This window comes from Erythranthe guttata, chromosome 8 (assembly GCF_056151865.1).
Source record: "Erythranthe guttata isolate IM_541 chromosome 8, IM_541, whole genome shotgun sequence".
Classification (NCBI taxonomy): domain Eukaryota; kingdom Viridiplantae; phylum Streptophyta; class Magnoliopsida; order Lamiales; family Phrymaceae; genus Erythranthe; species Erythranthe guttata.
Genome location: NC_142540.1, coordinates 21,430,176 through 21,454,333, shown reverse-complemented (window position 1 = coordinate 21,454,333; position 24,158 = coordinate 21,430,176). Strand labels below are relative to the sequence as shown.

The window sequence follows — 24,158 nt, the reverse complement described above, 5'->3', positions numbered from 1 at the left end:
GTTTATTTTTTCCATCCATGCACTAAAGCAATTTAGTTTTTTAATCTAATTGAAGACATGGTGTGAACTTCATCAGACTTTCATCACATAGTTAATAATTAGATCCTAAATTTTATAAAAATGAAACAAATTTTGAAAAAACAAATGTTTTAACAAAGATAAAATAGTTTATTCAACTATTCTGATCGAAATTAATAAAATGTTTAAGACTTAAATTGTAAGGCTTAACCCTAATAAAAGGGAGCCCTTCCAGAAATTCTCGAGGGCTTAAGTGCAAACCAAAGCCCAAGAGGGGGTTTGGAAATAGTTTTCAACCAGCAATAGACGCGCCTCGGTTAGTACCTCATTAGCTGCGTCATTGCCCCAAGCGCAAAGATATTTTTATTAAATTGACCAACGCATGTTTATAAACTACTTTCCCTTTCCTTATTGTTTCATATTCTTTCGATGTGGGATAATTATAATACACCAAACAGTTTTAATTCGTATGGAAGAGTGTATTAATTTAAGGATGGTGTTTGTAAATGTGAGAAAGGAAAGGGGATGGAGATTTTAATAATGGAAGAAGGAAAAAGGAAAGGGTAGAAAATCCATTACAATTAACTTTTTTAAATTTCAGAAAAATCTTATTTGCTCATTTGTATATTATTATTATAGGATAAATAAAATACAACTGATGTATGATCAAATTATGAAAATCCTCTCATATATGGGTAATTACAATCACCCATCAACTATAAATCTTCTTACACTTCCACCCTTGTTGTTTCAAATTTAGTGGAATATTCTAGATTATATGTAATATTATCACTTTTGGACCTGTTTTATCTCATTCGAGCTCCATATTTTGAATCAAGATGATCATAAGATGTATTTTTTGGCTTGTGTATATCAAATTGTGGTGCATCAAAAACTGTATTTTTACACAAAACGAGTACAAACTTGAGCACATTTTACGAAATCTAGAAGATTATATTGAATTTGACACTATTAAGGTGGAGGCGCCATACGTGGAAATTAAAGATTGGCAAAGATTTGTTTACCATGTTTATTTTGGAATTAATTAGAGTCCTATTTTTGTAATATTTTTATTAGGACTTAGATATATTTCCATGTATTATATTCTAGTTAGGTATCTTTTGTACTTATCTAGAATAGAAGTAGAAATCGAGTAGGATTCTATTACCTAGTTAAATCGATTTCTTAGGGCCCAAGTTAGGTTTAGGGTGGTGATTTCGTGCCTATATAAGGCCCTCAACCTCATATGAGTCCTATGGAGCTTTAATAAGAAAAATCCGAACATAAAGGCTTTGAAGGGTGCAGCCTGTGCTGCAGCCCTGTCGGCACATCCGATGTGGCAACAGAACAGGTTTCTTCTACCAGGCCATAAAGAAGATCGGCGTTTCGGGAGAAGTGCTTAAAAGATCTCGGGAGAGGTCCAACCGCCGTTTGAAGGAAGTTCAACATTGGAGGAAGTCCAAGAGTGCGGAGGAGGAATTGCTTTGATTATCAACAAGTTCGAGTCGTGGAGAAGTGCTTAAAAGATCTCGGGAGAGGTCGAACCGCCGTTTGAAGGAAGTTCAACATTGGAGGAAGTCCAAGAGTGCGGAGGAGGAATTACTTTGATTATCAACAAGTTCGAGTCGTGTGCAAGAACGGCATATTACATAAAGAGGGAGTGTTTAGTGTTTTTATTAAGTCCTATTAATGTACACTTAAATCTGAACTAGTTTTGCAAGTCCTCGTGGATGTAGGGTACGTTTGCATCCAAACCACATTAAATTGTTGTGTCATTTATTCTGCTTTTAGTAGATTTATTACTGTGACAACACAATAATTCTGTTACGACACCTAATGTCGTAACACGTAGTCTGTCTCAACAGATGAGTGGATTTCTATAGGCATTTAAAATCAACAATATATAAATGCAGTGACTATATGCAATCTCATAAATTACTCAAGGGAAGACCAAATTTAATTTGTCATCAAATGAATTACTAAAAGATTATTATACTCTTACTAAAATACAAAATCCATAATCCCTAAACTCCACAAATGACTATGTGCAAGACCACACCAACAAAATCTACTTTATCTTCTTCACAAACTCACTTCGCACAAATTCTTCAAAAAAAGTCTCTTCATCTTCTCCAAAAATCTGCAATACCCAAAACCCTCTCTTACTAAAACATGCAAAGGATGACACTCTAGGGTCACAAAACATCAATATGGAGGATTCTATAGAAAAAATAGAAAGCAAACTATGGATTAATGTTTTTTTATAGTTAGGTGATCGATTTTTTAAGTTTTCAAAAAAAAATTGAACAGTAAAAAATACGACACATACATGTCGATTTTTGTCACAAAAAGCAACATCTAGATTTTCTTTTGCCAAAATATGGACATCTAAATGTCAATTTTCAACAAAAAATCAACATTTACAAGTTGAATTTTCTTCTTTTTCTTCTTCTTCTTCATCTTCCTAGCTCCTCCTCCCCGTCTTCTTCTTCTTCTTCTTCTCCTCCTTTTTCCTCCATCTTCTGCTTCTCTTCCTCTTTAAGCACCGGCGGTTGCACGAAGGTTGGGCGACAATGGTATGGCGACTGCGGTCAAGCGTTTGTGGTGCGCAATGGGTTTCATCGGCGGCAGTGCACGGTGGTCCTTCGGCGACAAATGGGCTGCGACAATTCTTCTCACCTTGTGTTCTTCTCTTCTCCCGCTAAGCGTTCTTTCTCGTTTTTCAATTTTTTTTGCTCTTGCAATAGTAATTAGGTTAACTTGAATGAATAATATCAAAATCAATATTGGGGTTATATTCGTAATTTACAGTCTTGGTCTTAGTAAATTTATTTATATTATTGTTTTCCACCAAGTAATGTCTTGCCTTTACAAAATTTGAGATTGCAAATATTCGGTGCATATATAAATTTTGAGAAAACTTTGGCCATTCAGAATTTAAAGGTGCAAATCGTCAGTCCATATAATTGCTAGGATGCAAAATGCAATTCACCCTATCGTAATATCACTTCTAAAGTCTTCCAATCATACATGTTATTTATAATTTCATTAAACTAATCTTTAAAAAGTTACTAACTAATTAGACAAAGTAATAAGAATACTAGTACAAAATATTCCCAATAAAAGATATATATAAATCAATGGTAACAAATAATGTAGAATCACTCAAAGATTCTATTAAATGTTGCCTAAGCATAGGAATTCCTAATTTCTTAGTACAAAAACTCAAATATTGTAACGGATTCTGACAGCTGTATCTCTGTTGGTGTCTTGGTGACTTGAAATTGCACGCTTTCTAAGGATTTGGTTCTTTCTTTCTTTTTTTATGGAAAAAGAAATGTTATTAGACAAACTCGGCCAAGTTCGAGGGGAGGTTAACACCTTACATCAGATTATTACAAGCTAAAAAAGAAACATTCGCTAACTCATGGGCCAACCTATTGCCCGATCGTTTTATAAAATTAAGGAAATCGAATGAAAAAATAAAGCTAGCTGTCGACATTTCTCAATGATGCTGCCAAAAGTTGTCGATTTACAGTTACCCTCACGAAGAGTCGTCATGACTTGGAGACATCAAATCACCTTCCAGCACGATGTCATGCCACCCCTTTTCCTTTGCAACAGCAAGTATTCGAAGCGCCGCCATCACCTCCCCTTCAAACAAGAAGACCACCCTAATACGGGCCCTTAGAAAATTATAAAAATTCTCCTCATGTTTGTATGATTACAAAAATCCCCATATGACGAGTGTTTGATGTTCAATAAGCTCATAAAAAAATGTATTTTGTCCATTTTACTCTTCTGTTATTTGAGGAAAAAAAAACAAAGGATAAATTACGAGAACCCCTCTGAGGTAATGTCTAATTACGAAATCCACCCCCCCCCCCCCCCCCCCCCCCCCCCATATATGCAATATTATGGAAACCTATTGAAGTATGTTGCCGGAGAATTATGCGAGAAGCTTGTTCGAGTTATTAAAAAAATATTTTGATAATAAAATATTTGTAACATAAAATCGATTTTATAGAATAAAAATTATAAAATATGTAAAATCGATATCATTGAATAAAAATTATAAAAATGTAAACAAAAAAACAATACAAAACAAGTTAAAACTTTTAATGTTACGAGATGTATTTAACTATTTTTTAAATAATTTTTGGCTATATAATATGCTAAATAACTATATTTTTAAATATATTACAATTTACCCTCTAAGTAATTAATATGCTTACATGTGTGACAACCCACATGCTAAAAGGCAAAAATGACATTTTGAGAACAATATTCTATGGAATAAAAAAGATTATGTTAAAAGTAACACGGTAGAGGGAATGCGTAAGACGGCAGCATACCTCGTGAAGATTTTCACAATTACTCAAAAAACATGAGGGCAATTTTTATATTTAGACATTATCTCAGGAGATTTGTGTAATTAGCCCTTATAATTTATAGGCTATGTCTTTTAGAAAAAAAATCAAATTGACATTGTCCCACATCGGTTACTTAATATCAGAAGAAATTGTTTTTATAGCCAACACAAGTCAATGAAAAATGTGTTCGTAGAAAGGAGAGACGGTTGGCATCTCCCCCGACAGGGACGGGAACAGCTTTCGGGCTTTACCTGTTACTAGCACATATGGTTAAGGCTACCCACTTCGGTGGATCTATAACCCAATTTTTTTTTTCTTTTAATTTGTTGCATTTAAACAAATATCCATTGTATATTTTTAATTTGGTTTCCCTTTAACAACTATCCATCAAATTATACTTTCCTAAAAAACATTGTTCACTTCAACAAAAGTAGTGTAGTTTTTTTAATTGTTTTGCTCCCTTCTTTAACAAAACCAAAAGCAATTTAGTTTTCTAATATACAGTTAAACCTCTATAAATTAATACAGTTGGGACCATCAAAATTTCATTAATTTAGCGAAATATTAACTTATCGATAAATTAATAATTATTAATTTATATATTAATTAATAACTTATTAATTTATGAAATTACTTTTATTATTATTTTCAATAAATGCATTTTTTTAATTTTTTTACGTGTATATTATTCATTGTACCATTAGTTCAATGCATTATAGAGTTCGTTTCACAAACGGAAGCTCTTAATGCAGCAATTGTATAAAACGATTTTATGCTAAGTTATGAGAAAATTATACCGAAAGTTCTAACCATGTTAAGAAAAGTGAGGGACGAGATTGATGGTAATGTGAACTTCAACAAGAAACAAGCGACAATTAAATTACATTGCATTGGGCCTTCATAGATCTATAAATATGTACTTTACCATGTAATTTAAGAATTATTTTTATGCATTATTAATTTATATATTATATGGGGCTTCTTAAAATTTCCGAATCTGTATTATCTTATAAATTTAGCGAATTATTAATTTAGCATGTTGTCCCCGAGTCGGGACCGGGAAAATTTATTATTTAAGCGAGGTTATTAATTTATCGAGTATTAATTTATCGAGGTTCTACTGTAGTTGTAGACGTGGAGCCAACTTCTTCAATTTCTCCCATAAGAATGTTTAAAGCCTTGATCTTAGAAATTAACACATTTTAGAAAGAAAAGAAAAAAAAAAGCTTAAGTTGACATAAAGGTGAAAGTTGACGGAATTTCAAATTTCCGTCGTTCTGATAAAAAAGTTACAATTTTGGAACTTTTCTTTCAATTTGACTTTAGAAGTTTCGATTTCCGATCTTTGCGATATTTTTAGGATTGTGGAATTATAAAAACAATATTTAGAATTTTCGATTTTCTGTCCTATTAAATTTCTGAAATTATTCCCGTAAATTCCACTTTTTCTTAAATAAATTAAACATTTGTTTATATTTTTACAGCGGTAGAAGAAAATTTGATTAATGAAAGTGCTGTTAGATGATTCTTATTTTTGGTAATTTGGTCATGCAATATTTGACTTTCAAGAACTAAATAAAATAGTGATGAATCAAATCTTCAGAACTATTATAACTAAAAAAAATTGTTTCATCAACAATTTAACTACCAATTAACTTACATAACTTAAACTTAATTGTAGGGCTTAACCCTAATAAAAGGGAGCCCTTCCAGAAATTCTCGAGGGCTTAAGTGCAAACCAAAGCCCAAGAGGGGGTTTGGAAATAGTTTTCAACCAGCAATAGACGCGCCTCGGTTAGTTCCTCATTAGCTGCGTCATTGCCCCAAGCGCAAAGATACTTTCATTATTCATCCAACACTTGTTTATAAACTAGTTTCTCTTGCCTTATTTTTCCATATTCTTTCGATGTGGGATAATTATAATGCACCACCATAATAAGCTTTACGCTAAAATTAGTTATAAGAATGATTGAATCAATTTTTTTGTCACTCAAATAGTTTTAATTCCTATGGAAGAGTATATTTATTTACTATCATGATTAAAAATACTTTCTCCCCTTTCATTTTTACTTTGATTAATGCTGAAAAACATAACAATTGAGTTAACCCTGAAATTTTATTTTGCACTTCGAATTGCTCAATAAACTAGGGGTGTGCACGGGTCGGTACGGTTCGGTTTTTGCAATAAACCAAACACGTACCGATAATATCGGTTTTTCATATTTTAAAACCATGTATGTCGGTTTTTTTTCGATTCGGTACTAATTGGTTTTTCGGTTTTCGGTAAACGGTATCGCTATCAATTCGGTTTATTTTCGCTTTCGGTTTTGTTATCGGTTCGAATCGGTTCGGTATAAAACCGATGTTTGATTAACGGTGAATTTGGACTTCTATCACATTTCTTTGAGAAAATTAACAACTAACAATCCAAAATTAACTAATAAAACAAATTTACTGCCATTTAAAAAAAAAAAAACCCTACTGCAATAAAAAAACATAATGAGATTAACTAATAAACCTGATGTCATTAATGTCATCTTCAAAAAAATAAACATGTTGCCCCTTCACAAAAGAAGTCCAACTACATCAAAGAATGTGGTCACATTGATTATCAAAAAAACTTACCGATTTTTACTATCTAACAAACGACGTAGTTTTGTATTCCCAAATCGGTTCGGTTCGGTAAATCGGTTCGGCAAAAAAATTTTCACCATACACATACCGATTTTTTCGGTTTTTCAAAAAATATTTACCGTGTAAGCGGTTTTAAGTCGGGACCGTGTATATCGGCTCGGTTTTTTCGGTTTTCGGTTCTATTTTTCGGTTTCTCGGTTTTTATGCTCACCCCTACAATAAACCATAAAAGTCCGATATATGCATTTCGAATTGCTCAAAATTATTGTGAATAGAACGCGCATTCCGCTAGTGTCAAACGTAACATATCCAAGTGTTATTCAATCACATTATAGCAACATACTTAATTACTCACCTCTACACATTAGCATCAAATTGTGATTTATTGATAAAAAAACAATGATACATAGCAAGAACAAAGAATTTACGGATCTAAGTTGCGCCGCCGTATTCAATGCTGGATGGTGGTGGAGAAGAATCGGAAAAAGCAATGATAAATAGCACTCTTGGAATAAAAAAAAATCGCATGTCTTTCAAATATATCTCAAAACGAGGGATTTAGTTCCAAAAAAAAAATTAGGATTACATCACACATCTAATTAGGTTTGGTATGCCTCGCAGAAGAAAAATTGTTTTAAGTTATATTAGAGGATTTTGACATATCAATTGTTAGAAAATTTGCTTGGTATTACGTCGAAATTTGTCACATTGTCTATGAATTTACCTCATATATATTGGACTATTGGTGATAGGACACTTACCCCCTTAAAGTATAGGGGACACTTACCCCTTAAAGTATCAAAAGTAACATTTACCTCCCTCCATTAATAAACCCAATAATAAAACTTTGACTTTAATGACATGACATTTTTCTTCTCATAAAATTAAACTAAATTCAGATTTTTTTTCTTCATAAATTTATAATTTTGAAATGATAAGATTAACTTTAAGGGAGAATGTGAGATACGCCCTAGTTTAATTTGAAAATATATACATGAGGGTGTCCAATGAGGTTTTTTTGTCTTAGTCAAAAACCTTAATTCTAATCTTAATTTGATAGACTCCCTCTGAGGTATAGTGATTTGATTGTTTTACCTTTAATGGGTAGTTTTTTTAGAAATAAGGCAAATGAAGTCACGATCTCTCCCATTTGATTATCTCTTCCCCACTCAAACCCTATCCCTTCTCTCCACCTACAGCCCCTCCGCCACCAAGCGTCGCTCCCCATACGCCTAACGCTGCTCCACCATTTTTTCTCAATCCATCCGCTTCAAAGCCGCCGCAGCAAGATCTGAAACCAAAGTCAGAGAAGGGAAAGCCGCCGCTGCCACCGATCCACCCTTGGCAAATCCACATGATTTCTAACCACGTACGATCCACCGCAAGCGTTGCTCTTCGATTTCAATGAAGAAGATGAAGAACGGTGTGGTACCAATGGCGTCGGACATGTTCAAACCATAGAGATTCGTCCTCTTCCAGCGGGTCTGTTCGCCTTGGATCCCTCCAATCGCCGCAGCTACAGAGAAACTATTAATCATATCTCTAATATTATTTTTATTACTGACATCGATTTCAGTGATCTGAAAGACCCTTCTCTAGTACAGTCTCTAATAGTTCTTCTCTATGTGCATATTACACACACTAAAACATGTGTATGTATGTATATAATAAGCATTATACATGTTTATTTCCGATTGTTTGTTGGTGAAAAACAGTAGAGCTAGAAATTTGATTTTTTGTTGTTGCGTATTTTTATATTTTTAGTGATGTTGTTTGATATTGTTTGCGATATTCTCTGATATTATTTGCGATATCGAGAAATTGGATCGGAGAGGGGAGTGTGAAAGATGAGCGAGGGTAAGCCCTGATGAGAGGTTGTACGTTTACAGAAGTATCGGTGAAAGAAAGGATGATATATCTGATTTTGTTTGGAATCTGGATGAAGATTCAATTATAGATAAGTATAGTCATATACAGTCACATGTAGTAACATATAAAAACACTTAGTAACAAATGCATGTGGTTGTGTATTTTCATATGTATTTGTTGGTTATGAGTTGATTTATAATGTAAATAAATTGAACTTGATTTTTTGTCACAGGTCTTCGTGTTTGAACAACTTCTTGCACTAAGTTTTTGTTGAGAGGACATGGTGTTCGTCAATTCAAAACAGTTCTTCTGCAACCGATAGACCAGAGTTGTTGTCGTGTGAAAAAAGTCGGATTTGAAGCTATACTATATATGACTATACTTATATAGTCACATGTGATCATATATAGTCATGTGTAGTAACTAGTAACATCTAGTAATATTTAGTTATATATAAGTTATGTGGTTTTTATGATGTATAGTGATGTTGATACTTGTGTTTTTCCATTTTTTTGTTTGTTACTAATTGATTTATAATATCAAGATTCAAATTGTGAATTTTGTTGTTGGTGTAGATGAATTTTTTTTTTTTTAATAAGCGGTCTACATAATCGGTCGACCATAACGTTGGTGTAAAAACACAGTACACTATATATATATATATATATATATATATATATATATATATATATATATATATATATATATATATATATATATATATATATATATATATAATTATTTTTTAAATTTAAATTTAAAAAAAAATTGAAACATTAAAAACAAAAGTATAAACAAAAATGTAATAATAAAGAAAACAGTAAAGTATACATATAGAAATAAAAAATAAATAAAAAGAATTTTATTAAAATTAAAAATCAGCAAAAATGAATTTTATTACATATAAGGGCGTAATAGCACTTTTGCCTCTCGATGAGAGTATCTCAAAGAAAGAATTTTAGAAGTGGTCCTAGTGCTATATATTTTTCATATTATGGATGTATATAATGCCCCTAATTATAAAGATGTTGAAAAAAATATTTTCTTACATATTTATTATTTATTTAATGATTATGAGAATAAAAAATATTATGTCATTAAAGTTAATGTTATTATTAGATTTATTAATGCAGTACAACATCTTTACTTTAAAAATCGACAATTTGGAATTTTGTGGCATTTAAAAATCGACAGCTATCACTTAGCAAAATTGAAATCCTTATAGTGATTTCTATAATATAATTAGCTTAACTAATTATTTGGAAATTAACAAAATAACTTAAACTTAATTGTAGGGCTTAACCCTAATAAAAGGGAGCCCTTCCAGAAATTCTCGAGGGCTTAAGTGCAAACCAAAGCCCAAGAGGGGGTTTGGAAATAGTTTTCAACCAGCAATAGACGCGCCTCGGTTAGAACCTCATTAGCTGCGTCATTGCCCCAAGCGCAAAGATACTTTCATTATTGATCCAAGACTTGTTTATAAACTAGTTTCTCTTGCCTTATTTTTCATATTCTTTCGATGTGGGATAATTTTAATAAACTACAATTCTGCTGTTGGCTTCGCCTTTACATATGGGATCCATACGCTTAAATTTTTTTGTTACATAAGTAAAAAGTTATTAGTTTTTTTATTTGTATAAGTATATTTATTTACTATCATAGTTGACCAATATTAATCAAACCTATGAAAATTTGACAGGTTGAAAATGTACTAGCATAGGAATTAAATACATATTCGGTTCAGTTGAGTTGGTGTCTTGATTGAATTTACATATTTTCAGTTGTGGCTTTTTTTATTATTATTTTTGAGATTTAAATATTTGAAAGTGATTTATTAATTTTTGATCTACCAAGAGTTGTTTTGAAAAAGTAAACATAATAAATTTATTCCACCTGAATATTCTACTAACTTTGAGTTTTAATCAATGTTACACCGAAAACTTCATATTCTTAACGTTTGCGCGTTTCAGACGCGTTTTGTGCCGAACACTCGAGAACACCTGTCGGACAACTTATGGGTTATTTGCAATTTCTAAAGAGTTAGAAACATGTTTGAATAGCAAATTTTCAAATATTTTTGTTGTTTCCCAATTAATTACACGATCGATTTAACGATCAATTACAAATTGATAGTTGGTGTAAAATTATTTTGAATATGTTTGTATGAAAATATATAAAAAGAATTTATATCTAAATAAAAACTTATATATGTCTACATAACATATTTATAAATATACCCCTATATTTTTAGTACTTACACATTTCCCCCAAGCTCTCGTATCCCCATTTTTGGGTTATGTCATTTCTCCTGGTCCGTTTTCACGTTTTCCCGTATCACTGTTCATGTGTCAGTGCTACATAGGTAAATAAATAGCACTAAAAATCCATGTGGTTTGAACTTTGTGCACATAACTCCCTTATACTTTCAATACAGCACATGACCCCCTGTATTTTAATATAAGCACATCCCCACCTTCTTGTACTTTAAAAAATTTCTTCTTCCTAACGAGCATGATTATTTACTATACCATAGGGAGGTTATGTGTTAATATTAAAAACATAAGGGAATCATGTGCAAAAAGTTCAAACTATATTGAAATTACAAGGCGGCCATGTGCGCAAAACTCAAACCACTAGGGGTTAAAGTGCTATTTACCCTAATAATAAAGGGAAAAATCCAATGTTGATAATATGATAATTTAACTTCAGAAAATCGAATGTCCCAAGGAACAAATAAAAAAAACAAAAAAAATAATGTGAATACAAAAAAATGGCCAATTTATCCAAAAAAAAAAAAAAAAGAAAAAACTGTACAGCAACATCATCTCTCTCTCTCTCTCTCTCTCTCTCTCTCTCTCTCTCTCTCTCTCTCTCTCTCTCTCTCTCTCTCTCTCTCTCTCTCTCAATAATTGAAGAATTCCATGCCTTGTTTCAATCACACTACTGTCATACTTGCATGCAGATGCAGGAATCTTTTTCAGTCACAAATTAATTTTCTTAATAATTAATAATAATAATAATAATATATAATAGCTCTAAAATCATTTTTTTGTGTATTTCTTTTGTTTTACTACACATTGTTTGTCTCATCAAATATTTGTCTGCTTTCTATCTCAGCTGAACCACTGCTCTCCTTTGTTGACTCCATATCCATGCTTGTACCTCTGCTCTTCCTACTCCGACGATCCTGCACCCGAAAAAAAATAAACGACGATTTTTTAAAAGAAAAAACGAATGTTGGTTGCTTATTTAGCGGAAAGAAGCTAAATTAATGACCGGAATAAAAATAAATAATAATTATTATTCGAGGGGACAAAAAAAAGAAGCTAAATTAATAGATTCGTTGTCGAAAACTAATTCAATAGATTTAAATAGAGATTGTCTTTTTTTGTCGCTGTGGAATCACGACGTTGCACATTAATTAGATTCGCCGTCGAGAACTAATTCGAGGGAAAAGCAATGATTGTACGACGTGATTTTGTTTTAAGCTATTGAACGACGAATCTATTTAATGTGTACGTCTAAAAGTATTAAGGACAAAGACACAGATTGATGCTAGTTGACTGACTGTATTTAATTAGCCAAATCCCGTAAACGAAAGTGACAAGAAAGTCGTTATATCCACAACATAGTTGACTTTCCGTAACAGGGTTCGGATTAGAACCGATTCAATTCGAAACAAGGCTCATAAAAACTAGTTTCCGATTAAGAGTAGGGGTGGAAATCGAACAGATCGTGGATCGGATCGTATCGTATCGGAATTAGCACTTTTGGAGAAAACATCCAAAAAAAGTCAAAAACTAATTCCAATTCCGTTCAAAAAAAGAAAAACTGAAAAAGCGGAAATTGGAATGAGAAAACATGTTCCAAAATTGGAAATTGTTGGAACCGGAATCGGCGGGATTCGTAATTTCCAAATTTTGCAGTAACCTATAATATAAATTACATAACAAAACACGTTTGAACATTTCTTAACAAAGATGAACCATCGAATTACCTAAGCCTAATTTTCGAAATAAAACGAGGGGTGCATACTTAATATTTATGCCAAGTAAAATCCTTCAGTAGATGCTAAATAACATATATTAGAGCACTAAAAAGAGATTTTCGAGCATTCAAGGCCAAAAATGAGAAGAAAAAAAAACGAGAAAAAAAATGATATGGAAATCTTACCTCGCGATAAGGAACCTCGTCGCTTTCGAGCATTCTAACGACCTGGCTCATTTTGGGGCGTTTCTGCGAATCGGGATCAACGCACCTAAGCGCAACTAGAAGCGCGCGCTTCAACGCACGTGTTGTGGGCCCCACTTCAAGACTGGGGTCCACAACATCCTCCGCTCTTCTACTCCCTACCATCATTTTTAACCACTCAACAAGATTAACCTGCCACACACACACACACACACCGTCACTAATAGTTTTTAACAATATTTATAAATAAATTATAATATTTTAATATATATAGTACCTCGTTTGCTGGACGGGCGTAGTCAACGGGATCTCTTCCACTAATAGATTCGAGGAGCAAAACACCGAAGCTATAGATATCGCTCTTTTCGTTCAACAAGCCACTATTTGCATATTCGGGAGCAACATAACTGAAAAACCACACAAATAAACCTAGTTACGGAAAAAACTCGAATATATATATATATATATATATATATATATATATATATATATATATATATATATATATATATATATATATATATATAAACTAAATTATAAAGTGCAACAAAAAAAAAACAAAAGAAATCGGAAATACCCAAATGTTCCCATCACTCTCGTTGTTATATGGCTCTCGCCAGAATCCAAGAGCTTAGCCAAACCGAAATCGGAAACTTTCGCATTGAAATCGCTGTCGATCAAAATATTGCTCGATTTTATGTCGCGGTGGACGACTTTCGGTTCTATAGCTTCGTGCAAATAAGCAAGTCTGCAACAAAAACCATCATTCAATGCAACTTAATTCAAGGTTCAAATCCTCTAAACGTACTTAAGTCCGCACAAAAAAAAAAAAAAAAAAAAAAGTCGAGAAGTGAAATTCCTTACGCCCTTGCGGTGCCAAGAAGAACCTTAATACGGGCTTCCCACGTAAGGGTCCCGTGTTGTCTCATAGCTCCATGTAGCCATTGTTCCAAGTTTCCGTTGTTTACATACTCATATACCAACATCCTACATGCATAAACCGTAAAATCTCAACAAATTAATTAAATTAAAATAAAATAAATACATAAATAAAATCAAGAAGATAAACAAAGAAGCTAACCGGTGAACTCCTTCGATGCAATAGCCAAGAAGCCGAACAAGATTCTTATGACGAACATGTCCAATCGCCTCCACTTCAACCCTAAATTCTTTCTCCGCTTGCCCACTGCAACGCGTTATTATTTTCAATTAAACCATAAATATTATCCAAGACGACGTCAAAATAAACTTAGGGCTCGTTTGGTTCCTAAAATAAGATTATCCAAGATAAGATTAACCGATAAATAATCTCCCAATTAGCCAAGAGCCTTTTTTTCCCACAATTGGATTAACCAAATATTCAATAAAATCCAACCATGGTTAATCTTAGCAAACCAAACGAGGCCTTAGCGGAACTCCAAAACACAAAACTACAGATACTCACAGATTGTTAAGAAGTTTCTTAACCGCCACCTCAGTGCCGTTAACAAGTTTGCCTCGATAAACAACTCCGTAACCACCTTCACCGAGAACATTCTCCGACGAAAAACGATTTGTCGCTACTTCAAGATCTCTAAGAGTGAACCAATGGCCCCACCCAAGCTGAGATATTTCCGGCAACCCAACTAGAGGAGAAGGCATCGCAATCCCGTAATTTGAAATAGACTGTTTTCTCGCATTACCGCCCGAGCTACCTTCCTCGCCCGAATGGTGATGATGCAACGAGCTGCATTGGCTGACATCATCGACGTCGCTCGATTTACTCCGCCCCAAATGCACCGTCATCTTCTCCGAGTTCTTGTCGCTCGATTTGTCGTTGATATTCAAGAACACACTCTCGGGGTGCTCGCGCGTGTTCTGATCGCCGCCGATTTTGTCGACCCTTATTTCTTTAGAAATGTTCGGGATTTGGCAGAGGTTGTACTTGTTCGACGAAGACGTACGGGATTTTTTTCTCCGAAACATGACCCATATCGATAGTATTCCGAGAATTAGAACAAACAATGCACCCACGGATATTCCGATTAGAACCCATAGTTTAATACCGCCGTATTTTTTCGATAGCTCCGTGTTTAGACTACCCGACGACATCTTTTTTTTTTTCCGAAAATCGGACAAGAAATCAACACATTGAATTCTGGATCAGGCAAAAAACCAAAACAACAAATCACATTATATAGTAAAGCACTAAATTCAATCACTATCTATGAATTCTTGCTATTTGAATATGCTCAATAAAAAATAAACCCAAAAATCAAACAAGAAATCATGTAAAAAGAAAAGAAAAAGGGAGTCAATGGTTTGCTGTGTTAAGACAACAAAAGCAAAAATTAGGACACGCGTATTATCCGTTCAACCAATCAAAACTAAGTCTTTTTTTTTTATTTTTTTTCTCTGAGAGAAACCGTGTACATGTCTGAATCATGACAACAAGTCGTAGAATTTTAACAAATTAATTAAACATAATTACAAAACCAAATCAGAAATCTAAATCTTCTAGAGAGAGAGAGAGAGAGAGAGAGAGAGAGAGAGCAAATTCACCTGAGAAACTGATCTGAAGTTTGAGCGCAGAAGAACTCAATGCGATATGAAAAACCCAGAAAATAAAATGAATTAAAAAAATAAAAGGTGAAGAGGATTAGTTTACAAGTAGAGGGAGTGGGCCAAAAGGGAATTAAAGAAAACAATAATGCAGCAAAATTCTTTTTATTTTAAATTGAATTTGAGAAACAATGCCAGACAAAAATGTAATCTTTAGAAGTGGGCAGAGTTCTATTTTAATGGTGGGAAGGAATTAAGAAGAGTTGGGAGATGCCTAATAAAAGCAGAGTTGGGTGAAAATTGAAATGGTAGGTGGGGTTGTGTGAACGTGGATAGAGAGAGAAAGAGTAGAGAGAGAGAGAGTTTAGAGAGAGAGGCGCGTCACATAAAGCTGGAAAAGAAAGCTTGGTTTACAATGGAGGAAAGAGAGAGAGAGAGTAAATAGTAAAAAGAGGGTAATATAGAAAATAAGGTTCACAGAACAGAAGACTGCATTTATAGCAGAGGTGATATAAAAAAGGATTTTATGAAGAAAGTGCGAAAAAAAACCCCCCCAAGAGTATGATGAGAGAGAAATAGTCAACTTTTTAGAGAGAGATTGACACATTTGCCCTTGCCATCATTTTTGGTGCAATAGAAATTTCATATAATCCTTTGAAAGTCAAGAGTTTATTGTATTTAGTACAGTTGTATTCTATTGAAATATTTGCAAAAGAAGTCTTTATGTTAGTAATATTAGCAAACAATCCTTTGTGATACATTAATTCACACCCCTGAGGTATAGTCAAATTACGAAAAAAACTCCTCTTGTTTGGTAGTTACAGTCAACCCCCTCCTTTTACATGTTTTTACATAAAATTTTATGTAATTCGGTTATTACCGAACCAAATCGTATATTCGGTTCGGTAAACGTTATAAAATGTTGGCGTACCGAAATTTCGGTTCGTGTTTTACCGATTTAAACATCCTTAAATTTACCTCTTGAGGGGTATTTTCATAAGATAATACATAGTTGAGGATGGTGGCTGTAATTACCCAGACATGAGGGAATTTTCGTAATTTGACCATAACTCAGGGGTGACTGTAATTTGCACTTCTTCTTAATACTGGTATTGAAACCTTTAATTGACATTTTAGGTGGTGTTCACTAAACATTTTGCGATTATGAAGGTGGTGTTCACTAAACATTTTGCGATTATGAATTTTCGTTTCCTCGTCATCGATTTTTTTTTTTTTTTGCAACACTAGTTTTTTTTTTCTTCTCCAAATATAAGCAGCTTTAAACATAATCTCGGAAGCACCATTGAAAACATGCATTTCACATATTTCCTTTTTTTTTCCAAATTCCAATGAGTAGGACGATTTAGATATTTCACCAAAATAAACTAAAAGTGTAAGTTAATTTGCAAACGATATAACATTTCTACTCTACTGGTTATTTCAATTTTATTTTTCAGAGTATTTGCAAACACTCTTAACTTATTAAAATAGATATGTACCGTAAATCTGACTAATCAAATCACTAATTTATGCTGATATAAAAGTATTTTGCAAATACCACCTTAACTAGAAATGGAGGAAGTACTAGTTTTGAGTGCACGTAATTATTTTACAGGTGAAGGATTGTAATTGTATAGGATACATATTTTTTTTTAATTAACTTAAAAATTAGAATATTAAAATATGTTTCATATTATGGGTAAATTACAACCACCCCTGAGGTATGGTCAATTTACGAAAAAATCCCTCTTGTTTGTATAATTACATCTGCTCCTCTCAACTATGTTTTTTAAATTACACATCCACCCTTATGGTGTCAAATTCAACATAATCATCTAGATTTTGTGGAATGTGCTCTAGTTTGCTCTCGTTTTGTGTAAAAAGACAGTTTTTGGTGCACCACAATCTGATATATACAAGCCAAAAAAACACATATTATGATCATCTTGCTTCAAAACCGAAGTTCGAATGGGATAAAACGGGTACAAAAGTGATAATATTCCATATAATCTCGAAAATTCCACTAAATTTTAAGCTGCAAGGGTGGACGTGTAAGAAATTTTATAGTTAAGAGGGGTGATTATAATTACCCAAACAAAATGAGAGTTTTTTGTAATTTAAACGTAGCTCAGGGTGGTTGTAATTTACCCTTCATATTATTGATTTCTAGTCCTTTCATGATACACATGCCACTTACCAATATACCACCCTTGTGAAATTGTTTCCGGTCAATCTTTTCATAATAATATGAAATCTTGGAATTTTTTTTTCCATAAAAAATGTGAAGTTTGACCATTAGGAGTGCATAGCTATAGTATTGGTTGACACCCACAACATGAAAATGGTTGTCATTTAATGAGCATAATACCAACATAAATGGGTAAAATTATGATTGTAGATTTTGCCATTTGGTACATTGCAATTGAGTAATTACTCCAAGATCTCGAAATTTAAAGTTTTGATAATGTATCATAAACCATGAATAATAATTACTGAGATTATCGAGACTCAAAGTAGCGAATTAATAATTTTGATTAAATAATAGTTTCTTCTTATTTTGACTCAGTAAAAACCTACTTCTTCTATCCTGTATTATTTGTCTCTTTGAAGAGTTTTTTATCGCAAATTATTTGTTACTTTACAATCCAATTGAGCATTAATTGCACTATTTTAAATTTTATTTTTTTTATCACTCTTAATTAATTAATTGAAAAATAACTAATTAGAAGGTTATTTTAGTAATTTTCTACTTTTTTACTATAACAAATGCACATTTATTGATTTTCTTAATGTGTTCAACAACCTAAAACTATATATAAAATGGGACGGATGGAGTACTAAATTATTAGTTCGATAATTTAATATTTTGCTAAATTAATAGAATTTTATTTATTCTGATTGTAGTAATTTATAGATGTTTATTTGTATATAAACATATATTTTATGTTGCAGCCTAAAATAAAATTTGATGATAAATAAACATATTTGTGATGGTACCCTTATATCTCAGGCTATAGTTTTATCCTAGTAGGACTGATTTTTTCTGTGTCAAAATTCGAACTTCTTTTATATCTATTAATTATAATTCATTTTATGAGACCAATTTAAAAATAAAAAATAAAAAATTAGTATAGCTTTTGACATGACCAAATAATAAAATGGAAGTTGAAAAAGTGTAAATGTACGCACAAAAACGTGTCAACATGACCTGAATTTGACAAATTTGCTGCATTTGCAATTCAAATGACGTCGTTTCAATTGCCATGAATTTCAAATTTTAGTTGTTTTTTTTTCTTTTCCTTTTTTTTTTTTTTTTTTTTTTTTTTTTTTTTTTTTTTAATTATCCCGATATTCGAGTTTCGTTTAACTATGTAAGTACTTAACCAAATTTAAGAAAAAAAGTGTTCCCTAGTTTGTATTATGAACATACCCGCAGTCTTCACATAGTTCATGTAGTCATTCAACATTGTATCAAAATCATGCCACAATGAAATTTCGAGTTTGAAATTTTGGGTGAAGTGATTATTAACATTTCAAGTACCCATTTATAATATTAATTCATTATTTTTCATTCTTACACGTACTAATTTTTTTTTCTAAATTCGAAATCTATATAATGTTGAAATAAGCACATATTACTATAATCAAGTATAACATTTTATTGATTTTTTTTCCAAACAATTATGAAAAACACTTTCAATAAGATTATGAACCTAAAATCGTGATCGAGCAAATATACTTACTTGTTTATATTTCTAAAATTACATTTATATACTTTATCGTGTTGCAGTGTTTATGTACTTTGTATTCGGTTTAGAAGTATTTATATTTCTAAAATTTAAGTAAATTTATCCAAATTTTGATATTTTAAAAATAATTAATTGAACAGTTTCAGGTACATTTACCTGAATTTGCAAAAGGCATTTCGGGTTAATATACACGAAATGCACAAAAATTGTTTTTTTTTTGTTTTTTGGTCTTTCGGAAAATTATGTTAAGAAATCATCCGTGACAATAAAATTTAGATGCAAACAAAATATCAGTAAAAGAAAGGTAAAATTCATTTCGCACCTATGTACTATGCGAAAGATATCATTTGCCCTCTTGATGAATAGAAAACATCAAATGCCCCCTATTTTTCAGGGTCAATGGTCAAACTCTTAACGGTGTTAAATTTGATTGTGCAATGACTCTTTTATCCCACATTATGTTTGATAGAATCCCCTAATTTTTGTCTAGGTTGTTTCACTTTCTAGGACTGATGACTATTTTTAGCGTTCATTGAAATTAGGGTTTTTTTGTCGATTTTAGCGTTTGATTTTATGGGTTTTCAGTTTTCTTTTTTTGGAGATTTGCGATTATAATATGAAAAGTTTTGTTTTTAATTTGCAACTCTTTCAAATTAGGGTTTCAATTTAATTTTAGGTTTTAGGGATTTTCAATTTTTCTTTTTAGAGTTTTTGCATTCATAATTTGACTTCATTTTTATTGATTCGATTTTTCAATTTTTTATGCAGAAATGGAAAAAAAAAGTTTTGAAAAGAGTGAAAAATGACTGAATAAAGTAATTAAAAAAAAGGCTGAAAAGAGTAAATTTTTTAATGAAAATGGCCAAAACTAAGCCTAGAGATTTTTTCAGGGTATTTTCGTCAACAAACAAAAAAAAACCAACTCTTCTTTGCAACAGTCGGTTAAAAGGGTTTGACTAATAGAATCTGTAACGGTAGGGGGTGTTTGATATTTTCTTAAAATTAGAGAGTAAATAATACATTTCGTATAGTACAGGAATGCAAAACGAATTTTACCCGTAAAGAAATCTTTCTCAAACAAACTTTTAATTAGGAAGTGTTCTATTAAAAAGGAAAAAAATAAATCTCACAACGGTATGCTTGAGGGTGAAATAGTAAATTCAAGTGTAATGAACAATATAAAATAGCCTTTTCTTCACTGTCATTAGGGGGATAAAGCCTGTATTGGAGGTACAAAGTCTTTGATTTGAAGCATAAACTTTTGATTAAAGTACAAATCCCTTTTTATAGTTTATGAAGACTAATTAGGAAAGAGGTATATGTTTAGTATTAATTAAAAGTGGACAATACTTATGGACCACTTTTGTGGGCCATTCCTGTAAGAAATTTCATCACACAGGTAAAAAAAAATTAGGGCCATTATTTTCTTACTCATAATCTCTCATATAATTTGTGGAGTTCTCTCTCTCTTATTCTTTACTATGAAATTGTTGAATAGATACATAAATCTTGTATCGAGTAGCGAATTCACGAATTTATTTAAAGGAGTTCGAAATTGAATATATATGGATATATAAAAAAAAATTATACTTGAATAAAAATTATGGACTAAAAATTTACATAAATTCGGTGGCAGTGTCCTGGATTTTTTTTAATAATATACACCTAAAACAATTCAAATATGCAAAAGTATCAAAATTAAAAAGATATTTCCAAGTTTTGGGGGAATTTTAGAGAGAGGATTGATGAAAATATTATAAGAGTGGTAAATGAATTTAAGTTGCACTTTTCAGTCTAACCCTTATATTTTTTTTTTTTTTTTTTTTTGAATAATTCGAGTCATTACAAGGGGAAGTAGGGGGGGGGGGGACTCGAACCCTAGACATTTTACCCTATTGGTAAGGCTAGGTACCAACTCTCCTAATGAGGGTTGGTAACCCTTATATTTTTTAAAATATGAAAAAATACCACTTGTGAGTTGTGAGTCTTGTGACCCTTGTTGTGTATGCTGTTGGAAATTTGGAAAATAAAATTTTGAAATTTGTTTAAGGGGAAATGAGGGATACACCCCTAGTTTTTAAAATATATATGGATAGGTCTTATAGATTTTTTTTTCCTAGTCAAAAACCCAAATTTTAATCTTAATTTGATAGACCCCCCTAGACAAATTAAAATACCAATTTTACCATTTTAGTTCAATTAAATAAATACCCTATCTTCATCTCACGTGACCCACCAAATGATACATCTCTCCCCCTCTCTTTCTCTCTCTCTTTGTTTCTCTCTCTCTCTATGTCCTCCTCTCTCGCCAGATCTATCCGCTCCCCCACCGTCTTCCGCCGCTGCTCCCCACTGCCTTCCGTCGTCGGCTGCTGCCCCCCCATCGCCTTTCGCCGCTGCTCTCCATCGCCTTCCGCCACCAGCTGCTTCCCCCCTCCGCCTTCCGCCGCCACTGCCGCACACCCCCCCCCCCCCCCCATCGCCTTCCGCCGCCAGCTGCTGCCCCCCACCGCCACCCGTCGCTGCTCCGCCACCATCTTGCACCGCACCTTTTCACCGTACTCAACCCTACCTTTTTCTCCTCCTTCATATATATATACACACACATTTTTATATATCTATTTGTTCTGTTCTTGGAATTCAATTGTTTTGTTTTAGGCTTTAATTAATGTGGTTTATATCTATGTGTTTAGAGATTGTTGATTTAAATAGTGGAAATTTTCTATTTTTTTATGAAACCAACTGAATTCGAAAATTTTAATTTTTGTCAGATCTTATGGTGAATTTCAGATCTGGAATTGGTGGTGTTTGATTTGTATATATTTACTGTATTTATTTTAAAAAAAACCAGATCTACTATGTTTTTGAAGATCTGTGAACAATTAATATTAAAATATTTTTCTTTGGATTAATTTGATTTTTTATTATAAATCATATGTAATTTATTTTTTGTATTTATTTGAAGATGATTCGAAATGCCTAAAGTGTGAGAGCTTTGTTTGTCTGTAATGAAAATTTAACCAGTAGTGGTTACTTACATGGGTGATTTGAGTCAGATGAATATACAGTTATATTTAGTCATATATAGTTAGTCACATGTAGTCATGACTACATGTAACTATACATGACTATATATAGGACTTGTAGTATAATATAGTTATTTGTAGTCGATTTTAGTACAGTAAATTTATCAACAAAAAAAATCATGTTTTTTTGTATTTTTCATGTAATTTGATTTTTTTATTATAAATCATATATATGTAATTTTTTTTTGTATTTATTTGAAAATGATTTGAAATACCTAATGTGTGAGAGCTTTGTTTGTCTGTAATAGGAATTTAACCAGTAGTGGTTACTTACATGGGTGATTTGAGTCAGGTGAATATAAAGTTATATTTAGTCATATACAGTCACATATAGTCAGTCACATGTAGTCATGTATAGTCATGACTACATGTAACTATACATGACTATATATAGGACTAGTAGTATACTATAGTCATTTGTAGTCGATTTTAGTTCAATAAATTTATCAACAAAAAAAATCATGTTTTTTTGTATTTTTCATGTAACCTAACTCGCATGTTCCATTTTGCTATTTAACTCGTATTTTTTTGTCGCAGGTTTTGCTTTTATTATAATTTTATGACATGCAGAGAATAAAATTCGATGAAGTGCCTTTGTGAAGTTGGATCATGCTACAGTACTCCAGACTTATGCCACTTATATAACTATAGATAATTGTATATAACTATAGTCACGTGTAGTAATATATATTTATATGTATGTTATGTGTTTTTTAATGTATAGTAATGCGTGTTCATGTTTTAAAGATTATATGCATGTGATTGTGTTTTTTTCATTTTTTTTACGTTAGTTGATTTATAATATCAAGATTAAATTGTGAATTTTGTTGTTGGTGTAGATTAATTTTGGGGTAACAAGACAGTACATGATTACATATAACTATACATGACTGTGGTATACTGTAGTCATATATAGTCAATTCAGTACAGTAAATTATACAAAAAAAATTAAAAAAATTAAAAAATTAAAAATTAAAAAATTAAAAAAATTAAAAAAATTAAAAAATTAAAAAAATTTAAAAAAATTAAAAAAATTAAAAAACTTAAAAAAAATTAAAAATAAAAAAAAATAAAAAAATAAAAAAATAAAAAAATAAAAAAATACAAAATACAATATATATAAAAAATAATAATAAAATAAGAATTTATATTTTTATTAAAATAATCTATAAAAATGATAAATGAAGGCCTAAAATGCTAAATGCAGTTCAACATTATGCTGAATGTAGGGGCGAAAGTGCTGAATGCAGTTGGGTGGAAATTGAACATAAGGGCCCAATGGTACTTTTACCTCTCCAGGGGGTTATATCAAAGAAATAATTTTAGGGGTGGACCTAGCCCTATATAAGTTCCATATTAGCGGTGTATATCAAATGGGCCCTTTGTTTAATTAAGTGGGTGTTCGAAACGACCAACATCTTCTACACTAACAACCTCTTCTACCACTTGAAATATAAATCAGTCTAATTTGGTAAATGTGGACTTCGAAATTTTGAGATAAATCACCAATTAATAATCTAATAAATCGATTATTAAATCGGATCTCATTCAAGGTCCATAATATATTTGGGCTTTATAAACGACAGACTCATTCTACAAGTCAAGAAACCCTAGCTCGGGACTATAAAAATAGGGTTTCAGTGCATGTAAAAGACAGACTCACATGGATATATATCAAGCTCTCAAGCTCACGTTTC

At 31.9% G+C, this 24,158-nt stretch overlaps 1 protein-coding gene, 1 long non-coding RNA gene and 4 other non-coding genes across 6 annotated transcripts; 2 read left to right on the top strand and 4 right to left on the bottom strand.

Moving 5' to 3' along the window:
* Window positions 1-221: 221 nt before the first annotated feature.
* Window positions 222-377, bottom strand: LOC148768805 (U4 spliceosomal RNA). Its single transcript, XR_016033340.1, has one exon. It is a non-coding gene; the product is annotated as a U4 spliceosomal RNA (small nuclear RNA).
* Window positions 378-4,574: 4,197 nt separating this feature from the next.
* LOC148768804 (U6atac minor spliceosomal RNA) lies at window positions 4,575-4,703 on the top strand. The gene has a single exon (XR_016033359.1). It is a non-coding gene; the product is annotated as a U6atac minor spliceosomal RNA (small nuclear RNA).
* A 1,369-nt stretch (window positions 4,704-6,072) lies between these two features.
* LOC148768803 (U4 spliceosomal RNA) lies at window positions 6,073-6,228 on the bottom strand. The gene has a single exon (XR_016033341.1). It is a non-coding gene; the product is annotated as a U4 spliceosomal RNA (small nuclear RNA).
* Window positions 6,229-10,189: 3,961 nt separating this feature from the next.
* LOC148768802 (U4 spliceosomal RNA) lies at window positions 10,190-10,345 on the bottom strand. The gene has a single exon (XR_016033337.1). It is a non-coding gene; the product is annotated as a U4 spliceosomal RNA (small nuclear RNA).
* Window positions 10,346-11,766: 1,421 nt separating this feature from the next.
* On the bottom strand, window positions 11,767-16,055 carry LOC105964454 (putative receptor-like protein kinase At2g42960). Its single transcript, XM_012988963.2, has 8 exons — window positions 15,627-16,055; window positions 14,530-15,222; window positions 14,167-14,271; window positions 13,950-14,072; window positions 13,663-13,833; window positions 13,363-13,492; window positions 13,068-13,277; window positions 11,767-12,081 (listed from the first exon to the last, which is right to left on the bottom strand). Exons 2-8 carry the CDS (start codon window positions 15,174-15,176, stop codon window positions 11,965-11,967), a joined length of 1,503 nt encoding a protein of 500 aa, XP_012844417.2. The 5' UTR covers window positions 15,177-15,222; window positions 15,627-16,055; the 3' UTR covers window positions 11,767-11,964.
* A 5,554-nt stretch (window positions 16,056-21,609) lies between these two features.
* LOC105976280 (uncharacterized) lies at window positions 21,610-23,235 on the top strand. Its single transcript, XR_001174434.2, has 2 exons — window positions 21,610-21,933; window positions 22,999-23,235. It is a non-coding gene; the product is annotated as an uncharacterized LOC105976280 (long non-coding RNA).
* The last annotated feature ends 923 nt before the right edge of the window (window positions 23,236-24,158 follow it).